General features: G+C 48.4%; 1 protein-coding gene across 1 annotated transcript in view; it reads right to left on the bottom strand.

Moving 5' to 3' along the window:
* Window positions 1-21,375, bottom strand: part of LOC127926108 (coiled-coil domain-containing protein 146-like) — a 79,025-nt gene that overhangs the window by 7,174 nt on the left and 50,476 nt on the right. The window contains 5 exon segments of the mRNA XM_052511481.1: window positions 11,842-12,026; window positions 12,029-12,069; window positions 12,635-12,727; window positions 13,596-13,636; window positions 13,918-13,962. Coding sequence (XP_052367441.1) covers window positions 11,842-12,026; window positions 12,029-12,069; window positions 12,635-12,727; window positions 13,596-13,636; window positions 13,918-13,962 — 405 coding nt within the window.

Genomic DNA, 21,375 nt, shown 5'->3' with positions numbered 1-21,375 from the left:
AAGTAAGCACGCTCAGAGACAGTCTCACACTTTCTCTGTCTCCGGTGTCTTCGTGTCATGTGATGTAATGTGTACGTGTTCTAAGGAACATCCTCCATGGACTCTAACAATGGAATGAGACTTTCAAATGCCTCTGCTGTTCATAATCAAACTCTGATGGACTAAAAGACGACTGTACTGTAGACTGAGACCACCCTTGGAGAGAGGCCGAGAGGAAAGAGAGAGACAGAGAAAAAGAGGGAGAGAGCGTGCGAGAGAGAGAGAGAACAAGAGAATGTGAGAGTGAGAGATTGGATCTGAGACCTTCATTACATTAGAGGCTGATGATTTACTATGTGATTTAATCACTCTGCACACCACCCTCACATCACTCACATCAGTCAGAGAGAGAAACAGAGCTGCATGCTGAGGCCCATACTGGAGGACGTCACTGTCTCACTGCCTGACTGGCTGGTTGGTTAACTGTCTCACTGCCTGACTGGCTGGTTGGTTAACTGTCTCACTGCCTGACTGGCTGGTTAACTGTCTCACTGCCTGACTGGCTGGTTAACTGTCTCACTGCCTGACTGGCTGGTTAACTGTCTCACTGCCTGACTGGCTGGTTGGTTAACTGTCTCACTGCCTGACTGACTGGTTGGTTAACTGTCTCACTGCCTGACTGGCTGGTTGGTTAACTGTCTCACTGCCTGACTGGCTGGTTGGTTAACTGTCTCACTGCCTGACTGGCTGGTTAACTGTCTCACTGCCTGACTGGCTGGTTAACTGTCTCACTGCCTGACTGGCTGGTTAACTGTCTCACTGCCTGACTGGCTGGTTGGTTAACTGTCTCACTGCCTGACTGACTGGTTGGTTAACTGTCTCACTGCCTGACTGGCTGGTTGGTTAACTGTCTCACTGCCTGACTGGCTGGTTGGTTAACTGTCTCACTGCCTGACTGACTGTCTGGTTGGTTAACTGTCTCACTGCCTGACAGACTGTCTGGTTGGTTAACTGTCTCACTGCCTGACTGGCTGGTTGGTTAACTGTTTCACTGCCTGACTGACTGTCTGGTTGGTTAACTGTCTCACTGCCTGACTGACTGTCTGGTTGGTTAACCGTCTCAGGGCCTGACTGATTGTCTGGTTGGTTAACTGTCTCACTGCCTGACTGACTGTCTGGTTGGCTAACCGTCTCACTGCCTGACTGACTCTGTACTGTTAAACCCCCACTCCCTCAGAGCACTGATAAACCAGGGTAGGTCTGTACTGTAAAACCCCAACTCCCTCAGAGCACTGATAAACCAGGGTAGGTCTGTACTGTAAAACCCCCACGCCCTCAGAGCACTGATAAACCAGGGCATCTCTGTACTGTAAAACCCCACGCCCTCAGAGCACTGATAAACCAGGGCATTTCTGTACTGTAAAACCCCCACGCCCTCAGAGCACTGATAAACCAGGGCATCTCTGTACTGTAAAACCCCCACGCCCTCAGAGCACTGATAAACCAGGGCATCTCTGTACTGTAAAACCCCCAGTCCCTCAGAGCACTGATAAACCAGGGCATCTCTGTACTGTAAAACCCCCACGCCCTCAGAGCACTGATAAACCAGGGCATCTCTGTACTGTAAAACCCCCACGCCCTCAGAGCACTGATAAACCAGGGCATCTCTGTACTGTAAAACCCCCACGCCCTCAGAGCACTGATAAACCAGGGCATCTCTGTACTGTAAAACCCCACGCCCTCAGAGCACTGATAAACCAGGGCATCTCTGTACTGTAAAACCCCCACGCCCTCAGAGCACTGATAAACCAGGGCATCTCTGTACTGTAAAACCCCCACGCCCTCAGAGCACTGATAAACCAGGGCATCTCTGTACTGTAAAACCCCCACGCCCTCAGAGCACTGATAAACCAGGGCATCTCTGTACTGTAAAACCCCCACGCCCTCAGAGCACTGATAAACCAGGGCATCTCTGTACTGTAAAACCCCCACGCCCTCAGAGCACTGATAAACCAGGGCATCTCTGTACTGTAAAACCCCACGCCCTCAGAGCACTGATAAACCAGGGCATCTCTGTACTGTAAAACCCCCACGCCCTCAGAGCACTGATAAACCAGGGCATCTCTGTACTGTAAAACCCCCACGCCCTCAGAGCACTGATAAACCAGGGCATCTCTGTACTGTAAAACCCCCACGCCCTCAGAGCACTGATAAACCAGGGCATCTCTGTACTGTAAAACCCCCACGCCCTCAGAGCACTGATAAACCAGGGCATCTCTGTACTGTAAAACCCCACGCCCTCAGAGCACTGATAAACCAGGGCATCTCTGTACTGTAAAACCCCACGCCCTCAGAGCACTGATAAACCAGGGCATCTCTGTACTGTAAAACCCCCACGCCCTCAGAGCACTGATAAACCAGGGCATCTCTGTACTGTAAAACCCCCACGCCCTCAGAGCACTGATAAACCAGGGCATCTCTGTACTGTAAAACCCCCACGCCCTCAGAGCACTGATAAACCAGGGCATCTCTGTACTGTAAAACCCCCACGCCCTCAGAGCACTGATAAACCAGGGCATCTCTGTACTGTAAAACCCCCACGCCCTCAGAGCACTGATAAACCAGGGCATCTCTGTACTGTAAAACCCCACGCCCTCAGAGCACTGATAAACCAGGGCATCTCTGTACTGTAAAACCCCACGCCCTCAGAGCACTGATAAACCAGGGCATCTCTGTACTGTAAAACCCCCACGCCCTCAGAGCACTGATAAACCAGGGCATCTCTGTACTGTAAAACCCCCACGCCCTCAGAGCACTGATAAACCAGGGCATCTCTGTACTGTAAAACCCCACGCCCTCAGAGCACTGATAAACCAGGGCATCTCTGTACTGTAAAACCCCACGCCCTCAGAGCACTGATAAACCAGGGCATCTCTGTACTGTAAAACCCCCACGCCCTCAGAGCACTGATAAACCAGGGCATCTCTGTACTGTAAAACCCCCACGCCCTCAGAGCACTGATAAACCAGGGCATCTCTGTACTGTAAAACCCCCACTCCCTCAGAGCACTGATAAACCACGGCATCTCTGTACTGTAAAACCCCACGCCCTCAGAGCACTGAGAAACCAGGGCATCTCTGTACTGTAAAACCCCCACTCCCTCAGAGCACTGATAAACCAGGGCATCTCTGTACTGTAAAACCCCCACGCCCTCAGAGCACTGATAAACCAGGGCATCTCTGTACTGTAAAACCCCCACGCCCTCAGAGCACTGATAAACCAGGGCATCTCTGTACTGTAAAACCCCACGCCCTCAGAGCACTGATAAACCAGGGCATCTCTGTACTGTAAAACCCCCACGCCCTCAGAGCACTGATAAACCAGGGCACCTCTGTACTGTAAAACCCCCAGTCCCTCAGAGCACTGATAAACCAGGGCATCTCTGTACTGTAAAACCCCCACGCCCTCAGAGCACTGATAAACCAGGGCACCTCTGTACTGTAAAACCCCCACGCCCTCAGAGCACTGATAAACCAGGGCATCTCTGTACTGTAAAACCCCCACGCCCTCAGAGCACTGATAAACCAGGGCACCTCTGTACTGTAAAACCCCCACGCCCTCAGAGCACTGATAAACCAGGGCATCTCTGTACTGTAAAACCCCACGCCCTCAGAGCACTGATAAACCAGGGCATCTCTGTACTGTAAAACCCCCACGCCCTCAGAGCACTGATAAACCAGGGCATCTCTGTACTGTAAAACCCCACTCCCTCAGAGCACTGATAAACCAGGGCATCTCTGTACTGTAAAACCCCCACGCCCTCAGAGCACTGATAAACCAGGGCATCTCTGTACTGTAAAACCCCACTCCCTCAGAGCACTGATAAACCAGGGCATCTCTGTACTGTAAAACCCCCACGCCCTCAGAGCACTGATAAACCAGGGCATCTCTGTACTGTAAAACCCCCACGCCCTCAGAGCACTGATAAACCAGGGCATCTCTGTACTGTAAAACCCCACGCCCTCAGAGCACTGATAAACCAGGGCATCTCTGTACTGTAAAACCCCCCACGCCCTCAGAGCACTGATAAACCAGGGCATCTCTGTACTGTAAAACCCCACGCCCTCAGAGCACTGATAAACCAGGGTATCTCTGTACTGTAAAACCCCAGGCCCTCAGAGCACTGATAAACCAGGGCATCTCTGTACTGTAAAACCCCCAGGCCCTCAGAGCACTGATAAACCAGGGCATCTCTGTACTGTAAAACCCCACGCCCTCAGAGCACTGATAAACCAGGGCATCTCTGTACTGTAAAACCCCACGCCCTCAGAGCACTGATAAACCAGGGCATCTCTGTACTGTAAAACCCCCGCCCTCAGAGCACTGATAAACCAGGGCATCTCTGTACACTGTAAAACCCCCACGCCCTCAGAGCACTGATAAACCAGGGCATCTCTGTACTGTAAAACCCCCACTCCCTCAGAGCACTGATAAACCAGGGCATCTCTGTACTGTAAAACCCCCACGCCCTCAGAGCACTGATAAACCAGGGCATCTCTGTACTGTAAAACCCCCACGCCCTCAGAGCACTGATAAACCAGGGCATCTCTGTACTGTAAAACCCCCACGCCCTCAGAGCACTGATAAACCAGGGCATCTCTGTACTGTAAAACCCCCACGCCCTCAGAGCACTGATAAACCAGGGCATCTCTGTACTGTAAAACCCCCACGCCCTCAGAGCACTGATAAACCAGGGTATCTCTGTACTGTAAAACCCCCAGGCCCTCAGAGCACTGATAAACCAGGGCATCTCTGTACTGTAAAACCCCCAGGCCCTCAGAGCACTGATAAACCAGGGCATCTCTGTACTGTAAAACCCCACGCCCTCAGAGCACTGATAAACCAGGGCATCTCTGTACTGTAAAACCCCACGCCCTCAGAGCACTGATAAACCAGGGCATCTCTGTACTGTAAAACCCCACGCCCTCAGAGCACTGATAAACCAGGGCATCTCTGTACTGTAAAACCCCCACGCCCTCAGAGCACTGATAAACCAGGGCATCTCTGTACTGTAAAACCCCAGTCCCTCAGAGCACTGATAAACCAGGGCATCTCTGTACTGTAAAACCCCCACGCCTCAGAGCACTGATAAACCAGGGCATCTCTGTACTGTAAAACCCCACGCCCTCAGAGCACTGATAAACCAGGGCATCTCTGTACTGTAAAACCCCACGCCCTCAGAGCACTGATAAACCAGGGCATCTCTGTACTGTAAAACCCCCAGGCCCTCAGAGCACTGATAAACCAGGGCAAATCTCTGTACTGTAAAAAAGTTGAATTGTTTATTTGGAAGCGATTAAAGATTGCTTCTGGCTTGGGTCAAGGAAAGCTATCCAGAGTGTATATTGAAATCAATTTCACACACAAACTTTTATATTTTATACTGTGTGATCTTAAGTGCATTCTAACAACAGACACATTCCCCTCTGAAGTGTAAACAGCCTGAGAATAAGATACATCTGTTTCACAGTAACACATTGTTGTTTAATGTGATCACATCATGGTGGATTGTGAACGCTGTTTACTTCCTCTCTGCCAACACCACAATCCCCCTGACTGGCTAAATCACACAGTCTCCCTGACTGTCTAAAACACAGTCTCCCTGACTGGCTAAATCACACAGTCTCCCTGACTGTCTAAAACACACAGTCTCCCTGACTGTCTAAATCACACAGTCTCCCTGACTGTCTAAAACACAGTCTCCTGACTGTCTAAAACACACAGTCTCCCTGACTGTCTAAATCACACAGTCTCCCCTGACTGTCTAAAACACACAGTCTCCCTGACTGTCTAAAACACACAGTCTCCCTGACTGTCTAAAACACACAGTCTCCCTGACTGTCTAAAACACACAGTCTCCTGACTGTCTAAAACACACCGTCTCCCCCTGACTGGCTAAATCACACAGTCTCCCCTGACTGTCTAAAACACACAGTCTCCTATGACTGTCTAAATCACACAGTCTCCCTGACTGTCTAAAACACAGTCTCCCCCTGACTGGCTAAATCACACAGTCTCCCTGACTGGCTAAATCACACAGTCTCCCCTGACTGTCTAAATCACACAGTCTCCCCTGACTGTCTAAATCACACAGTCTCCCCTAAATCACACAGACTGACTGGCTAAATCACACAGTCTCCCTGACTGTCTAAATCACACAGTCTCCCTGACTGTCTAAAACACAGTCTCCCCTGACTGTCTAAATCACACAGTCTCCCTGACTGTCTAAAACACAGTCTCCCTGACTGTCTAAAACACAGTCTCCCCCCTGACTGTCTAAATCACACAGTCTCCACCTGACTGTCTAAAACACAGTCTCCCCTGACTGTCTAAATCACACAGTCTCCCTGACTGGCTAAATCACACAGTCTCCCCTGACTGGCTAAATCACACAGTCTCCCCTGACTGGCTAAATCACACAGTCTCCCTGACTGGCTAAATCACACAGTCTCCCTGACTGTCTAAATCACACAGTCTCCCCTGACTGGCTAAATCACACAGTCTCCCCTGACTGTCTAAAACACAGTCTCCCCTGACTGTCTAAAACACAGTCTCCCCTGACTGTCTAAATCACACAGTCTCCCCCTGACTGGCTAAATCACACAGTCTCCCCCTGACTGTTTAAATCACACAGTCTCCCCCTGACTGTCTAAAACAGTCTCCCCCTGACTGTCTAAAACACACAGTCTCCCCCTGACTGTCTAAATCACACAGTCTCCCCTGACTGGCTAAATCACACAGTCTCCCCTGACTGTCTAAATCACACAGTCTCCCCCTGACTGGCTAAATCACACAGTCTCCCTGACTGGCTAAATCACACAGTCTCCCCTGACTGGCTAAATCACACAGTCTCCCCCTGACTGGCTAAATCACACAGTCTCCCCCTGACTGGCTAAATCACACAGTCTCCCCCTGACTGGCTAAATCACACAGTCTCCCTGACTGGCTAAATCACACAGTCTCCCCCTGACTGGCTAAATCAGTCTCCCCTGACTGTCTAAATCACACAGTCTCCCCTGACTGGCTAAATCACACAGTCTCCCCCTGACTGGCTAAATCACACAGTCTCCCCTGACTGGCTAAATCACACAGTCTCCCCTGACTGTCTAAATCACACAGTCTCCCCTGACTGGCTAAATCACACAGTCTCCCCCTGACTGGCTAAATCACACAGTCTCCCTGACTGGCTAAATCACACAGTCTCCCTGACTGTCTAAAACACACAGTCTCCCCTGACTGGCTAAATCACACAGTCTCCCTGACTGTCTAAAACACACAGTCTCCCCTGACTGGCTAAATCACACAGTCTCCCTGACTGTCTAAAACACACAGTCTCCCCTGACTGGCTAAATCACACAGTCTCCCCTGACTGTCTAAAACACACAGTCTCCTATGACTGTCTAAATCACACAGTCTCCCCTGACTGTCTAAAACACAGTCTCCCCCTGACTGGCTAAATCACACAGTCTCCCCCTGACTGGCTAAATCACACAGTCTCCCCTGACTGTCTAAATCACACAGTCTCCCCCTGACTGGCTAAATCACACAGTCTCCCCTGACTGGCTAAATCACACAGTCTCCCCTGACTGTCTAAAACACAGTCTCCCCTGACTGTCTAAAACACAGTCTCCCCTGACTGTCTAAATCACACAGTCTCCCCCTGACTGGCTAAATCACACAGTCTCCCCCTGACTGTTTAAATCACACAGTCTCCCCCTGACTGTCTAAATCACACAGTCTCCACTGACTGTCTAAAACACAGTCTCCCTGACTGTCTAAATCACACAGTCTCCCTGACTGTCTAAATCACACAGTCTCCCCTGACTGGCTAAATCACACAGTCTCCCTGACTGGCTAAATCACACAGTCTCCCTGACTGGCTAAATCACACAGTCTCCCTGACTGTCTAAATCACACAGTCTCCCCTGACTGCCTAAATCACACAGTCTCCCCTGACTGTCTAAATCACACAGTCTCCCCTGACTGTCTAAAACACAGTCTCCCCTGACTGTCTAAATCACACAGTCTCCCCTGACTGTCTAAATCACAAAGTCTCCCCTGACTGTCTAAATCACAGTCTCCCTTGACTGTCTAAATCACAGTCTCCCCTGACTGTCTAAATCACACAGTCTCCCCTGACTGTCTAAATCACACAGTCTCCCTGACTGTCTAAATCACACAGTCTCCCCTGACTGTCTAAATCACACAGTCTCCCCCTGACTGTCTAAATCACACAGTCTCCCTGACTGTCTAAATCACACAGTCTCCCCTGACTGTCTAAATCACACAGTCTCCCCTGACTGTCTAAATCACACAGTCTCCCCCTGACTGTCTAAATCACACAGTCTCCCCTGACTGTCTAAATCACACAGTCTCCCCTGACTGTCTAAATCACACAGTCTCCCTGACTGTCTAAAACACACAATCCCCCTGACTGTCTAAATCACACAGTCTCCCCTGACTGTCTAAATCACACAGTCTCCCCTGACTGTCTAAATCACACAATCCCCTGACTGTCTAAATCACACAGTCTCCCCTGACTGTCTAAATCACACAGTCTCCCCCTGACTGTCTAAATCACACAGTCTCCCCTAACTGTCTAAAACACACAGTCTCCTATGACTGTCTAAATCACACAGTCTCCCCTGACTGTCTAAATCACACAGTCTCCCCTGACTGTCTAAATCACACAGTCTCCCCCTGACTGTCTAAAAAACATATCCAACAGCACAGCTGAGGAACAGAGGGGTGGATGAATGGCTTGACTGATTTTTGGATGGAAGGCAACAAAATAGGACAAAACTATGGTAGAATTTCCCACTGTCAGAAAGCAGCTGAGCGGGGATTGGAGAGTTGAGGAGTCTGCCCCAATTCCACCCATCCTCTCCAGTGGGCACTGAGAGCCCTGTGAGACTTGGTCCCAATTCCACCCATCCTCTCCAGTGGGCACTGAGAGCCCTGTGAGACTTGGCCCAATTCCACCCATCCTCTCCAGTGGGCACTGAGAGCCCTGTGAGACTTGGCCCAATTCCACCCATCCTCTCCAGTGGGCACTGAGAGCCCTGTGAGACTTGGCCCAATTCCACCCATTGTCCCAGTGGGCCTGAGAGCCCTGTGAGACTTGGCGCCATAAGACATCCACCCCAGTCATTATGGGGCCAGGTTCCAGAATCCAGACAACCCGTAGACATTGGGGCCATCAGGGGACATCCACCCTGTTGGTCATTATGGAGGCCTCAACCCGTGAGCTGGGCCCCAATGCCACCCCAACCCAGGCCTCAACCCGTCAGCTTCGGCCCCAATGCCACCCCAACCCAGGCCTCAACCCGTCAGCTTCGGCCCCAATGCCACCCCAACCCAGGCCTCAACCCTCAAACCTCAGCTCCGGCCCAACCCGTCAGCTTCGGCCCCAATGCCACCCCAACCCAGGCCTCAACCCGTCAATGCCACCCCAACCCAGGCCTCAACCCGTCAGCTTCGGCCACCCCAACCCAGGCCTCAACCTCAGCCACCCCCCAACCCAGGCCTCAACCCGTCCTTCCAACCCTCAAACCTCAGCTCCGGCCCCGGCTCCAATGCCACCCCAACCCAGGCCTCAACCCTCAGCTCCGGCCCCGGCTCCAATGCTGGCCTGTCTGGCTTGTAGACAGAGAGAGGAATGTCTCTATAAAAGTGCCAGGTTATGAAATGACAAAGGTCACCTATTCAGCCGAGGAACAACCGAGGCACGGAATCCTAGAACAGTTCTGAATTCATTCACTCTTAGTAAAAAGCTAACTACAGTAACTAGGAGCAATGGGTGAGGTCAGGAAATGAAAGCTCAAATAGCACCTGTCTGATGAGGCAACAGAGGCTGTCTCTCTCAGACTTAGCCTTTGTGACAGTGTTTGGGTTATATGATCAGTTACATTGGCACTGTAGCTAATGAGCCTCCTCTCTAACCCAGTGGTATTCAAAGTCAGGGTTGCAACCCCTAGTGGGGTCATGGAGGAACTGCAGTGGGGTCTCCCCCCCCCAAAATATATATACAGATTATTGTTATACGTTTTTGAATTTTTTATTTATTTATTGAGTAAAAGTATTTATTGCTTTCTTTTCACTTTGATAAGAAAATGCAATGAATTTAAGGTTATTTGTTGATATAAAAATCTAAATGTACAGATTTTAGGGTTTAAGATTTGGCCTTGGATGGAGTCACGAGAAATTCTGGCTGAAAATGGGATCCCGCTGAATGTTTTTAACAGCATTGCTCTAACCCTTTGAGCACTGAACATCAGAGGAGGATGGTGAAGGGAGGACGGCTCATAATAATGCCTGGAATGGAAGGATGAAATGGTATTACACACAAGGAAACCATGGAAACCATGTGTTTAATCCGTTCAGCCAATCCTCTGATTTGGAGTGCCACCAGCCACCACTGCTGAGCTATTGAATCCATTAAAGATATGCTCCGGAACTTAGGTGACTAGTAAATATTTTTTAAACCTCCCGCTTTGGGCCAGATGTGTCAATATGTAGTTCATACATGCACAATCTATGAGCAGATTACTCTCTTAATTAGCCACGAAAGCAACTGTTTTCTTGAAGCTGTGCTGTGCCATTTCCCCTACACCCCCCCATGTGGGCCAGACCCTTAGCAAATCGAGTTTCAGCCAATGAGCTACAGTCCTGCGCCATTTGAGTGACTAACACACAACACAGCGAGAGAAAGAGAGAGAGAGCAATGACGTGATGCACATATCTGCACATATGTGACGTATTACACCATTTTTGGGGACCACTTTTGGCTCGTGAGTGCTACTTTCAGAATTGCTGGATAAAAAGTATACAAAAGTACCGGAGCATCTCTGTGTTTTTTCTCCAGGGTGTCCTTGTCAGGTCCCTACTGGCAGATGGTGTCATGGAGAAGCTATCCGAGGAGGCATATAGTCAGCTACCCATTAGGCTACAGTACTCTCCAGTCAGATACCCATTAGTACAGTACTCTCCAGTCAGATACCCATTAGTACAGTACTCTCCAGTCAGATACCCATTAGTACAGTACTCTCCAGTCAGATACCCATTAGTACAGTACTCTCCAGTCAGATACCCATTAGTACAGTACTCTCCAGTCAGATACCCATTAGTACAGTACTCTCCAGTCAGATACCCATTAGTACAGTACTCTCCAGTCAGATACCCATTAGTACAGTACCAGTCAGATACCCATTAGTACAGTACTCTCCAGTCAGATACCCATTAGTACAGTACTCTCCAGTCAGATACCCATTAGTACTCTCAGTCACCCATTAGTACAGTACTCTCCAGTCAGATACCCATTAGTACAGTACTCTCCAGTCAGATACCCATTAGTACAGTACTCTCCAGTCAGATACCCATTAGTACAGTACTCTCCAGTCAGATACCCATTAGTACAGTACTCTCCAGTCAGATACCCATTAGTACAGTACTCTCCAGTCAGATACCCATTAGTACAGTACTCTCCAGTCAGAGATGTTGGCGAGGGCAGCCATGTTGCCGTACAACAGTACGACAGAGTTAGCAACCAGTTCTCAGAGGTTCCTATCCATTTCCTCCCGTCAGATGCTGTCATTCCTACCTGCCCTTTGACTGACAATCCAGTGTTATCTGACGTCAGACAACAAGATCGTATTCACAAGGCATTAAACGGAAGAAAACTGACTGAAACACGGAGGGACTAGCTGAACTAACCAATAAGAAAAGGTTTGTTTTTTCTTTTTCTGTTGCAAAGCGTTTTGGAACGGTTTGCCTTAGTGAATATGACCCAGGCTTCTAATGTACCTGTATCTGCAGCATGGTGCTCTCTCCCTTCAGTCTCCTCTGGCAGGGCACCAGTTTCCTGCTGAGGGCTGTCTGTCTTCCTTCTTCCTTGGTGATCATCTGCAGGCAGCGCGTCTCCTCCTCCAGCGCCTGCATCTCTATGTTACCGTCTCTGATCAGGCCCTCCTGAACATTCACCTTCTCGTAAAAATACACATCTCCTCCTCACGCTCCAACAACTGTACCCCTCTGTCAGAGACAGAGAGAGAGAAACCACTGAGAGAGCTACCAAATTGTAAAGTAGGGATGAGGATAGGTCAAATACCATCAGTAGCCGCCCAATTGCCCACATTGTTCAGCATCGTTGCCTGTAGTTAGTCGTAAGCAATAGCTGCCTTACCCTATCTGATATGTAGAATCTTGGTTGGTGGTCATCTGGACAGTGCAAACTGATCAACAGAAAGCCAGACTCACCTGTCATAGCCGCTCTGCATGGCCGTGCTTTGGCTCCTCCACATCTGACAGACAGACTCACCTGTCATTGAGGCTCTGCATGGTCGTGTTTTGGCACTTCCTCTTCGGAACAGACAGACAGACTCACCTGCATGGTCGCGTCATTGGACCAGGCTCAAACAGACAGAGTATCTGACAGACTCACCTGTCATTGCCGCTCTGCATGGCGTGTCGTGGCTCTTCCTCTTCTGACAGACAGGTTGTCATGACATGGTCGTGTTTTGATCATCTGACTCACCTGTCATTGCCGACTCTGCATGGTCGTGCGTTTGGCTCCTCCTCATCTGACAGACAGACTCACCTGTCATTGCCGCTCCTCGTGTTCTGGTCTTCCTCATGGATAGACAGACTCACCTGACATTCACCGCTCTGCATGATGGTTTTGGCTCTTCCTCTTCGGACAGACAGACTCATAACAGGTCACCTTGGAGATGGGATCTTCCTCTTCGAACAGAGAAACATCATAACCCAGGTCACCTTGGAGATGGGATCAGAACAGAGAAACATCATAACACTAACTCCAGGTCACCTTGGAGATGGGATCAGAACAGAGAAACATCATAACCCAGTCACCTTGGAGATGAGATCAGAACAGAGAAACATCATAACCCAGGTCACCTTGGAGATGGATCAGAACAGAGAAACATCATAACCCAGGTCACCTTGGAGATGGGATCAGAACAGAGAAAACATCATAAACTGCAGGTCACCTTTTGAGATGGGATCAGAACAGAGAAACATCCCTCCCAGGTCACCTTGGAGATGGGATTCCTCTTCAGAAGACAGACAAACATCATAAGGCTCTGCAGGTGTTTTTGGCACCTTGGAGATCATCAGAACAGACAGACTCACCTGTCATTGAGGCTCTGCATGGCAGCGTCACATGACTCTTCCTCTTCGGACAGACAGACAGACTCACCTGTCATTGAGGCTCTGCATAGTCGTGTTTTGGCACTTCCATCTTCGGACAGACAGACAGACTCACCTGTCATTGAGGCTCTGCATGGCCGCGTCATGACTCTTCCTCTTCGGACAGACAGACAGACTCACCTGTCATTGAGGCTCTGCATGGCGTCATGGTTCTCCTCTTTGGACAGACAGGCAGACAAACAGACAGACTACCAGACTCACCTGTCATTGAGGCTCTGCATGGTCGTGTTTTGGCACTTCCTCTTCAGGACAGACAGACAGACTCACCTGTCATTGAGGCTCTGCATGGCCGCGTCATGACTCTTCCTCTTCGGACAGACAGACAGACTCACCTGTCATTGAGGCTCTGCATGGCCACCTTTGATTTCTCCCTCTTTGGACAGAAGGCAGACAAACAGACGAACTCACCTGTCATTGGACAGACACAGAGAAACATGACTCTTCCTCTTCTGACAGGTTCAGTTCACCTGTCATTGATCATGGCTCAGCGGGCCACGTCACGGTTCTCCCTCTTTGGACAGGTCAGGAGATGATCAGAACAGAGCCACTAGCCAAGTTCACCTGTCATTGCGACTCCCTTCAGAAGAAACATCTCTAACCCAGGGTCACCTTGGAGATGGGATCAGAACAGAGAAACATCATAACCCAGGTCACCTTGGAGCTCCTCCTCAGAACTGTCTCATCATAACCCAGGGTCACCTTGGAGATGGGATCAGAACAGAGAAACATCATAACCAAGGTCACCTTGGAGATGGGATCAGAACAGAGAAACATCATAACCCAGGTCACCTTGGTTTGGGATCAGAACAGAGAAACATCATAACCCAGGTTACCTTGGAGATGGGATCAGAACAGAGAAACATCATAGCCAGGTCACCTTGGAGATGGGATCAGAACAGAGAAACATCATAACCCAGGTCACCTTGGTTTGGATCAGAACAGAGAAACATCATAACCCAGGTCACCTTGGAGATGGGATCAGAACAGAGAAACATAATAACCCAGGTCACCTTGGAGATGGGATCAGAACAGAGAAACATCATAACCCAGGTCACCTTGGAGATGGGATCAGAACAGAGAAACATCATAACCCTAACCCAGGTCACCTTGGAGATGGGATCAGAACAGAGAAACATCATAACCCAGGTCACCTTGGAGATGGGATCAGAACAGAGAAACATCATAACCCTAGGTCACCTTGGAGATGGGATCAGAACAGAGAAACATCATAACCCAGGTCACCTTGGAGATGAGATCAGAACAGAGAAACATCAATAACCCAGGTCACCTTGGAGATGAGATCAGAACAGAGAAACATCATAACCCAGGTCACCTTGGAGATGGGATCAGAACAGAGAAACATCATAACCTAACAGGTCACCTTGGAGATGGGATCAGAACAGAGAAACATCATAACCCAGGTCACCTTGGAGATGGGATCAGAACAGAGAAACATCATAACCCTAACCCAGGTCACCTTGGAGATGGGATCAGAACTGAGAAACATCATAACCCAGGTCACCTTGGAGATGGGATCAGAACAGAGAAACATCATAACCCAGGTCACCTTGGAGATGGGATCAGAACAGAGAAACATCATAACCCAGGTCACCTTGGAGATGAGATCAGAACAGAGAAACATCATAACCCAGGTCACCTTGGAGATGGGATCAGAACAGAGAAACATCATAACCCAGGTCACCTTGGAGATGGGATCAGAACAGAGAAACATCATAACCCAGGTCACCTTGGAGATGGGATCAGAACAGAGAAACATCATAACCCAGGTCACCTTGGAGATGGGATCAGAACAGAGAAACATCATAACCCAGGTCACCTTGGAGATGGGATCAGAACAGAGAAACATCATAACCCAGGTCACCTTGGAGATGGGATCAGAACAGAGAAACATCATAACCCAGGTCACCTTGGAGTTTGGATCAGAACAGAAACATCATAACCCAGGTCACCTTGGAGATGGGATCAGAACAGAGAAACATCATAACTTGGGTCACCTTGGAGATGGGATCAGAACAGAGAAACATCATGAGCAGGTCACCTTGGTTTGGATCAGAACAGAGAAACATCATAACCCAGATCACTTTGGAGATGGGATCAGAACAGAGAAACATCATAACCCAGGTCACCTTGGAGATGGGATCAGAACAGAGAAACATCATAACCTAACCCAGGTCACCTTGGAGATGGGATCAGAACAGAGAAACATCATAGCCAGGTTACCTTGGAGATGGAATCAGAACAGAGAAACATCATAACACCTCACCTTGGAGATGGGATCAGAACAGAGAAACATTCTCACAGGAGATGAGATCAGAACAGAGAAACATCATAACCCAGGTCACCTTGGAGATGGGATCAGAACAGAGAAACATCATAACCCAGGTCACCTTGGAGATGAGATCAGAACAGAGAAAACATCATAACCCAGGTCACCTTGGAGATGGGATCAGGGAAACATCGAACAGAGAAACATCATAACTCACCTTGGAACCCAGGTCACCTTGGAGATGAGATCAGAACAGAGAAACATCATAACCTAGGTTACCTTGAGATGGGATCAGAACAGAGAAACATCATAACCCAGGTCACCTTGGAGATGGGATCAGAACAGAGAAACATCATAACCCAGGTCACCTTGGAGATGGGATCAGAACAGAGAAACATCATAACCCAGGTCACCTTGGAGATGGAGATCAGAACAGAGAAACATCATAACCCAGGTCACCTTGGAGATGGGATCAGAACAGAGAAACATCATAACCCAGGTCACCTTGGAGATGGATCAGAACAGAGAAACATCATAACCCAGGTCACCTTGGAGATGAGATCAGAACAGAGAAACATCATAATCCCAGGTCACCTTGGAGATGGGATCAGAACAGAGAAACATCATAACCCAGGTCACCTTGGAGATGGGATCAGAACAGAGAAACATCATAACCCAGGTCACCTTGGAGATGGGATCAGAACAGAGAAACATCATAACACCAGGTCACCTTGGAGATGGATCAGAACAGAGAAAACATCATAACCCAGGTCACCTTGGAGATGGGATCAGAACAGAGAAACATCATAACCCAGGTCACCTTGGAGATGGATCAGAACAGAGAAACATCATAACCCCCAGGTCACCTTGGAGATGGGATCAGAACAGAGAAACATCATAACCCAGGTCACCTTGGAGATGGGATCAGAACAGAGAAACATCATAACCCAGGTCACCTTGGAGATGGGATCAGAACCATCATAACCCAGGTCACCTTGGAGATGGGATCAGAACAGAGAAACATCATAACCCAGGTCACCTTGGAGATGGGATCAGAACAGAGAAACATCATAACACACCTTGGAACAGAACCAGGTCACCTTGGAGATGGGATAAGAACAGAGAAACATCATAACCCAGGTCACCTTGGAATGGGATCCAGAGAAACATCATAACCCAGGTCACCTTGGAGATGGGATCAGAACAGAGAAACATCATAACCCAGGTCACCTTGGAGATGGATCAGAACAGAGAAACATCATAACCCAGGTTACCTTGGAGATGGGATCAGAACAGAGAAACATCATAACCCAGGTCACCTTGGAGATGGGATCAGAACAGAGAAACATCATAACCCAGGTCACCTTGGAAATGGGATCAGAACAGAGAAACATCATAACACTAACCCAGGTCACCTTGGAGATGGGATCAGAACAGAGAAACATCATAACCCAGGTCACCTTGGAGATGGGATCAGAACAGAGAAACATCATAACCCAGGTCACCTTGGAGATGGGATCAGAACAGAGAAACATCATAACCCAGGTCACCTTGGAGATGGGATCAGAACAGAGAAACATCATAACCCAGGTCACCTTGGAGATGGGATCAGAACAGAGAAACATCATAACCCAGGTCACTTGGAGATGAGATCAGAACAGAGAAACATCATAACCCAGGTCACCTTGGAGATGGGATCAGAACAGAGAAACATCATAACCCAGGTCACCTTGGAGATGAGATCAGAACAGAGAAACATCATAACCCAGGTCACCTTGGAGATGGATCAGAACAGAGAAACATCATAACCCAGGTCACCTTGGAGATGGGATCAGAACAGAGAAACATCATAACCCAGGTCACCTTGGAGATGGGATCAGAACAGAGAAACATCATAACACTCACCCAGGTCACCTTGGAGATGGGATCAGAACAGAGAAACATCATAACCCAGGTCACCTTGGAGATGGGATCAGAACAGAGAAACATCATAACCCAGGTCACCTTGGAGATGGGATCAGAACAGAGAAACATCATAACCCAGGTCACCTTGGAGATGGGATCAGAACAGAGAAACATCATAACCCTAACCCAGGTCACCTTGGAGATGGGATCAGAACAGAGAAACATCATAACCCAGGTCACCTTGGAGATGAGATGAACAGAGAAACATCAGGTCAACAGAACAGAAACATCATAACAAACCCAGGTCACCTTGGAGATGGATCAGAACAGAGAAACATCATAACCCAGGTCACCTTGGAGATGGGATCAGAACAGAGAAACATCATAACCCAGGTCACCTTGGAGATGGGATCAGAACAGAGAAACATCATAACCCAGGTCACCTTGGAGATGGGATCAGAACAGAGAAACATCATAACCCAGGTCACCTTGGAGATGGGATCAGAACAGAGAAACATCATAACCCAGGTCACCTTGGAGATGAGATCAGAACAGAGAAACATCATAACCCAGGTCACCTTGGAGATGGGATCAGAACAGAGAAACATCATAACCCAGGTCACCTTGGAGATGGGATCAGAACAGAGAAACATCATAACCCAGGTCACCTTGGAGATGAGATCAGAACAGAGAAACATAATAACCCAGGTCACCTTGGAGATGGGATCAGAACAGAGAAACATCATAACCCAGGTCACCTTGGAGATGGGATCAGAACAGAGAAACATCATAACCCAGGTCACCTTGGAGATGGGATCAGAACAGAGAAACATCATAACCCAGGTCACCTTGGAGAGATGGGATCAGAACAGAGAAACATCATAACCTAACCCAGGTCACCTTGGAGATGGATCAGAACAGAGAAACATCATAACCCAGGTCACCTTGGAGATGGGATCAGAACAGAGAAACATCATAACCCAGGTCACCTTGGAGATGGGATCAGAACAGAGAAACATCATAACCCAGGTCACCTTGGAGATGGGATCAGAACAGAGAAACATCATAACCCAGGTCACCTTGAGATGGGATCAGAACAGAGAAACATCATAACCCAGGTCACCTTGGAGATGAGATCAGAACAGAGAAACATCATAACCCAGGTCACCTTGGAGATGGGATCAGAACAGAGAAACATCATAACCCAGGTCACCTTGGAGATGGGATCAGAACAGAGAAACATCATAACCCAGGTCACCTTGGAGATGGGATCAGAACAGAGAAACATCATAACCCAGGTCACCTTGGAGATGGGATCAGAACAGAGAAACATCATAACCCAGGTCACCTTGGAGATGGGATCAGAACAGAGAAACATCATAAACAGGTCACCTTGGAGATGGAATCATCAGAGAAACATAATAACCCAGGTCACCTTGGAGATGGGATCAGAACAGAGAAACATCATAACCCAGGTCACCTTGGAGATGGGATCAGAACAGAGAAACATCATAACCCAGGTCACCTTGGAGATGGGATCAGAACAGAGAAACATCATAACATCACCTTGGAGATGAGATCAGAACAGAGAAACATAATAACAGGTCACCTTGGAGATGGGATCAGAACAGAGAAACATCATAACCCAGGTCACCTTGGAGATGAGATCAGAACAGAGAAACATCATAACCCAGGTCACCTTGGAGATGGGATCAGAACAGAGAAACATCATAACCCTAACCCAGGTCACCTTGGAGATGAGATCAGAACAGAGAAACATCATAACCCAGGTCACCTTGGAGATGGGATCAGAACAGAGAAACATCATAACCCAGGTCACCTTGGAGATGGGATCAGAACAGAGAAACATCATAACCCAGGTCACCTTGGAGATGGGATCAGAACAGAGAAACATCATAACCCAGGTCACCTTGAGATGGGATCAGAACAGAGAAACATCATAACCCAGGTCACCTTGGAGATGGGATCAGAACAGAGAAACATCATAACCCAGGTCACCTTGGAGATGGGATCAGAACAGAGAAACATCATAACCCAGGTCACCTTGGAGATGGGATCAGAACAGAGAAACATCATAACCCAGGTCACCTTGGAGATGGGATCAGAACAGAGAAACATCATAACCCAGGTCACCTTGGAGATGGGATCAGAACAGAGAAACATCATAACCCAGGTCACCTTGGAGATGGGATCAGAACAGAGAAACATCATAACCCAGGTCACCTTGGAGATGGGATCAGAACAGAGAAACATCATAACCCAGGTCACCTTGGAGATGGATCAGAACAGAGAAACATCATAACCCAGGTCACCTTGGAGATGGAATCAGAACAGAGAAACATCATAACCCAGGTCACCTTGGAGATGGGATCAGAACAGAGAAACATCATAACCCAGGTCACCTTGGAGATGGGATCAGAACAGAGAAACATCATAACCCAGGTCACCTTGGAGATGGAATCAGAACAGAGAAACATCATAACACTAACAGGTCACCTTGGAGATGGATCAGAACAGAGAAACATCATAACCCAGGTCACCTTGGAGATGGGATCAGAACAGAGAAACATCATAACCCAGGTCACCTTGGAGATGGGATCAGAACAGAGAAACATCATAACCCAGGTCACCTTGGAGATGGGATCAGAACAGAGAAACATCATAACCCAGGTCACCTTGGAGATGAGATCAGAACAGAGAAACATCATAACCCAGGTCACCTTGGAGATGGGATCAGAACAGAGAAACATCATAACCCAGGTCACCTTGGAGATGAGATCAGAACAGAGAAACATCATAACCCAGGTCACCTTGGAGATGGGATCAGAACAGAGAAACATCATAACCCTAACCCAGGTCACCTTGGAGATGATCAGAACAGAGAAACATCATAACCCAGGTCACCTTGGAGATGGGATCAGAACAGAGAAACATCATAACCCAGGTCACCTTGGAGATGGGATCAGAACAGAGAAACATCATAACCCAGGTCACCTTGGAGATGGGATCAGAACAGAGAAACATCATAACCCAGGTCACCTTGGAGATGGGATCAGAACAGAGAAACATCATAACAGGTCACCTTGGGATGGATCAGAACAGAGAAACATCATAACCCAGGTCACCTTGGAGATGAGATCAGAACAGAGAAACATCATAACCCAGGTCACCTTGGAGATGGGATCAGAACAGAGAAACATCATAACCCAGGTCACCTTGGAGATGGGATCAGAACAGAGAAACATCATAACCCAGGTCACCTTGGAGATGGGATCAGAACAGAGAAACATCATAAAACCCAGGTCACCTTGGAGATGAGATCAGAACAGAGAAACATCATAACCCAGGTCACCTTGGAGATGGGATCAGAACAGAGAAACATAATAACCCAGGTCACCTTGAGATGGAATCAGAACAGAGAAACATCATAACCCAGGTCACCTTGGAGATGGAATCAGAACAGAGAAACATCATAACCCAGGTCACCTTGGAGATGGGATCAGAACAGAGAAACATAACCCTAACCCAGGTCACCTTGGAGATGGGATCAGAACAGAGAAACATCATAACCCAGGTCACCTTGGAGATGAGATCAGAACAGAGAAACATCATAACCCAGGTCACCTTGGAGATGAGATCAGAACAGAGAAACATCATAACCTAGGTCACCTTGGAGATGGGATCAGAACAGAGAAACATCATAACCCAGGTCACCTTTGGAGATGGGATCAGAACAGAGAAACATCATAACACTAACCCAGGTCACCTTGGAGATGGGATCAGAACAGAGAAACATCATAACCCAGGTCACCTTGGAGATGGGATCAGAACAGAGAAACATCATAACCCAGGTCACCTTGGAGATGGGATCAGAACAGAGAAACATCATAACCTAACCC

Source organism: Oncorhynchus keta, unplaced genomic scaffold, assembly GCF_023373465.1.
Source record: "Oncorhynchus keta strain PuntledgeMale-10-30-2019 unplaced genomic scaffold, Oket_V2 Un_contig_6810_pilon_pilon, whole genome shotgun sequence".
NCBI classification, from domain to species: domain Eukaryota; kingdom Metazoa; phylum Chordata; class Actinopteri; order Salmoniformes; family Salmonidae; genus Oncorhynchus; species Oncorhynchus keta.
This window is presented reverse-complemented; position numbering and strand designations above follow the sequence as displayed.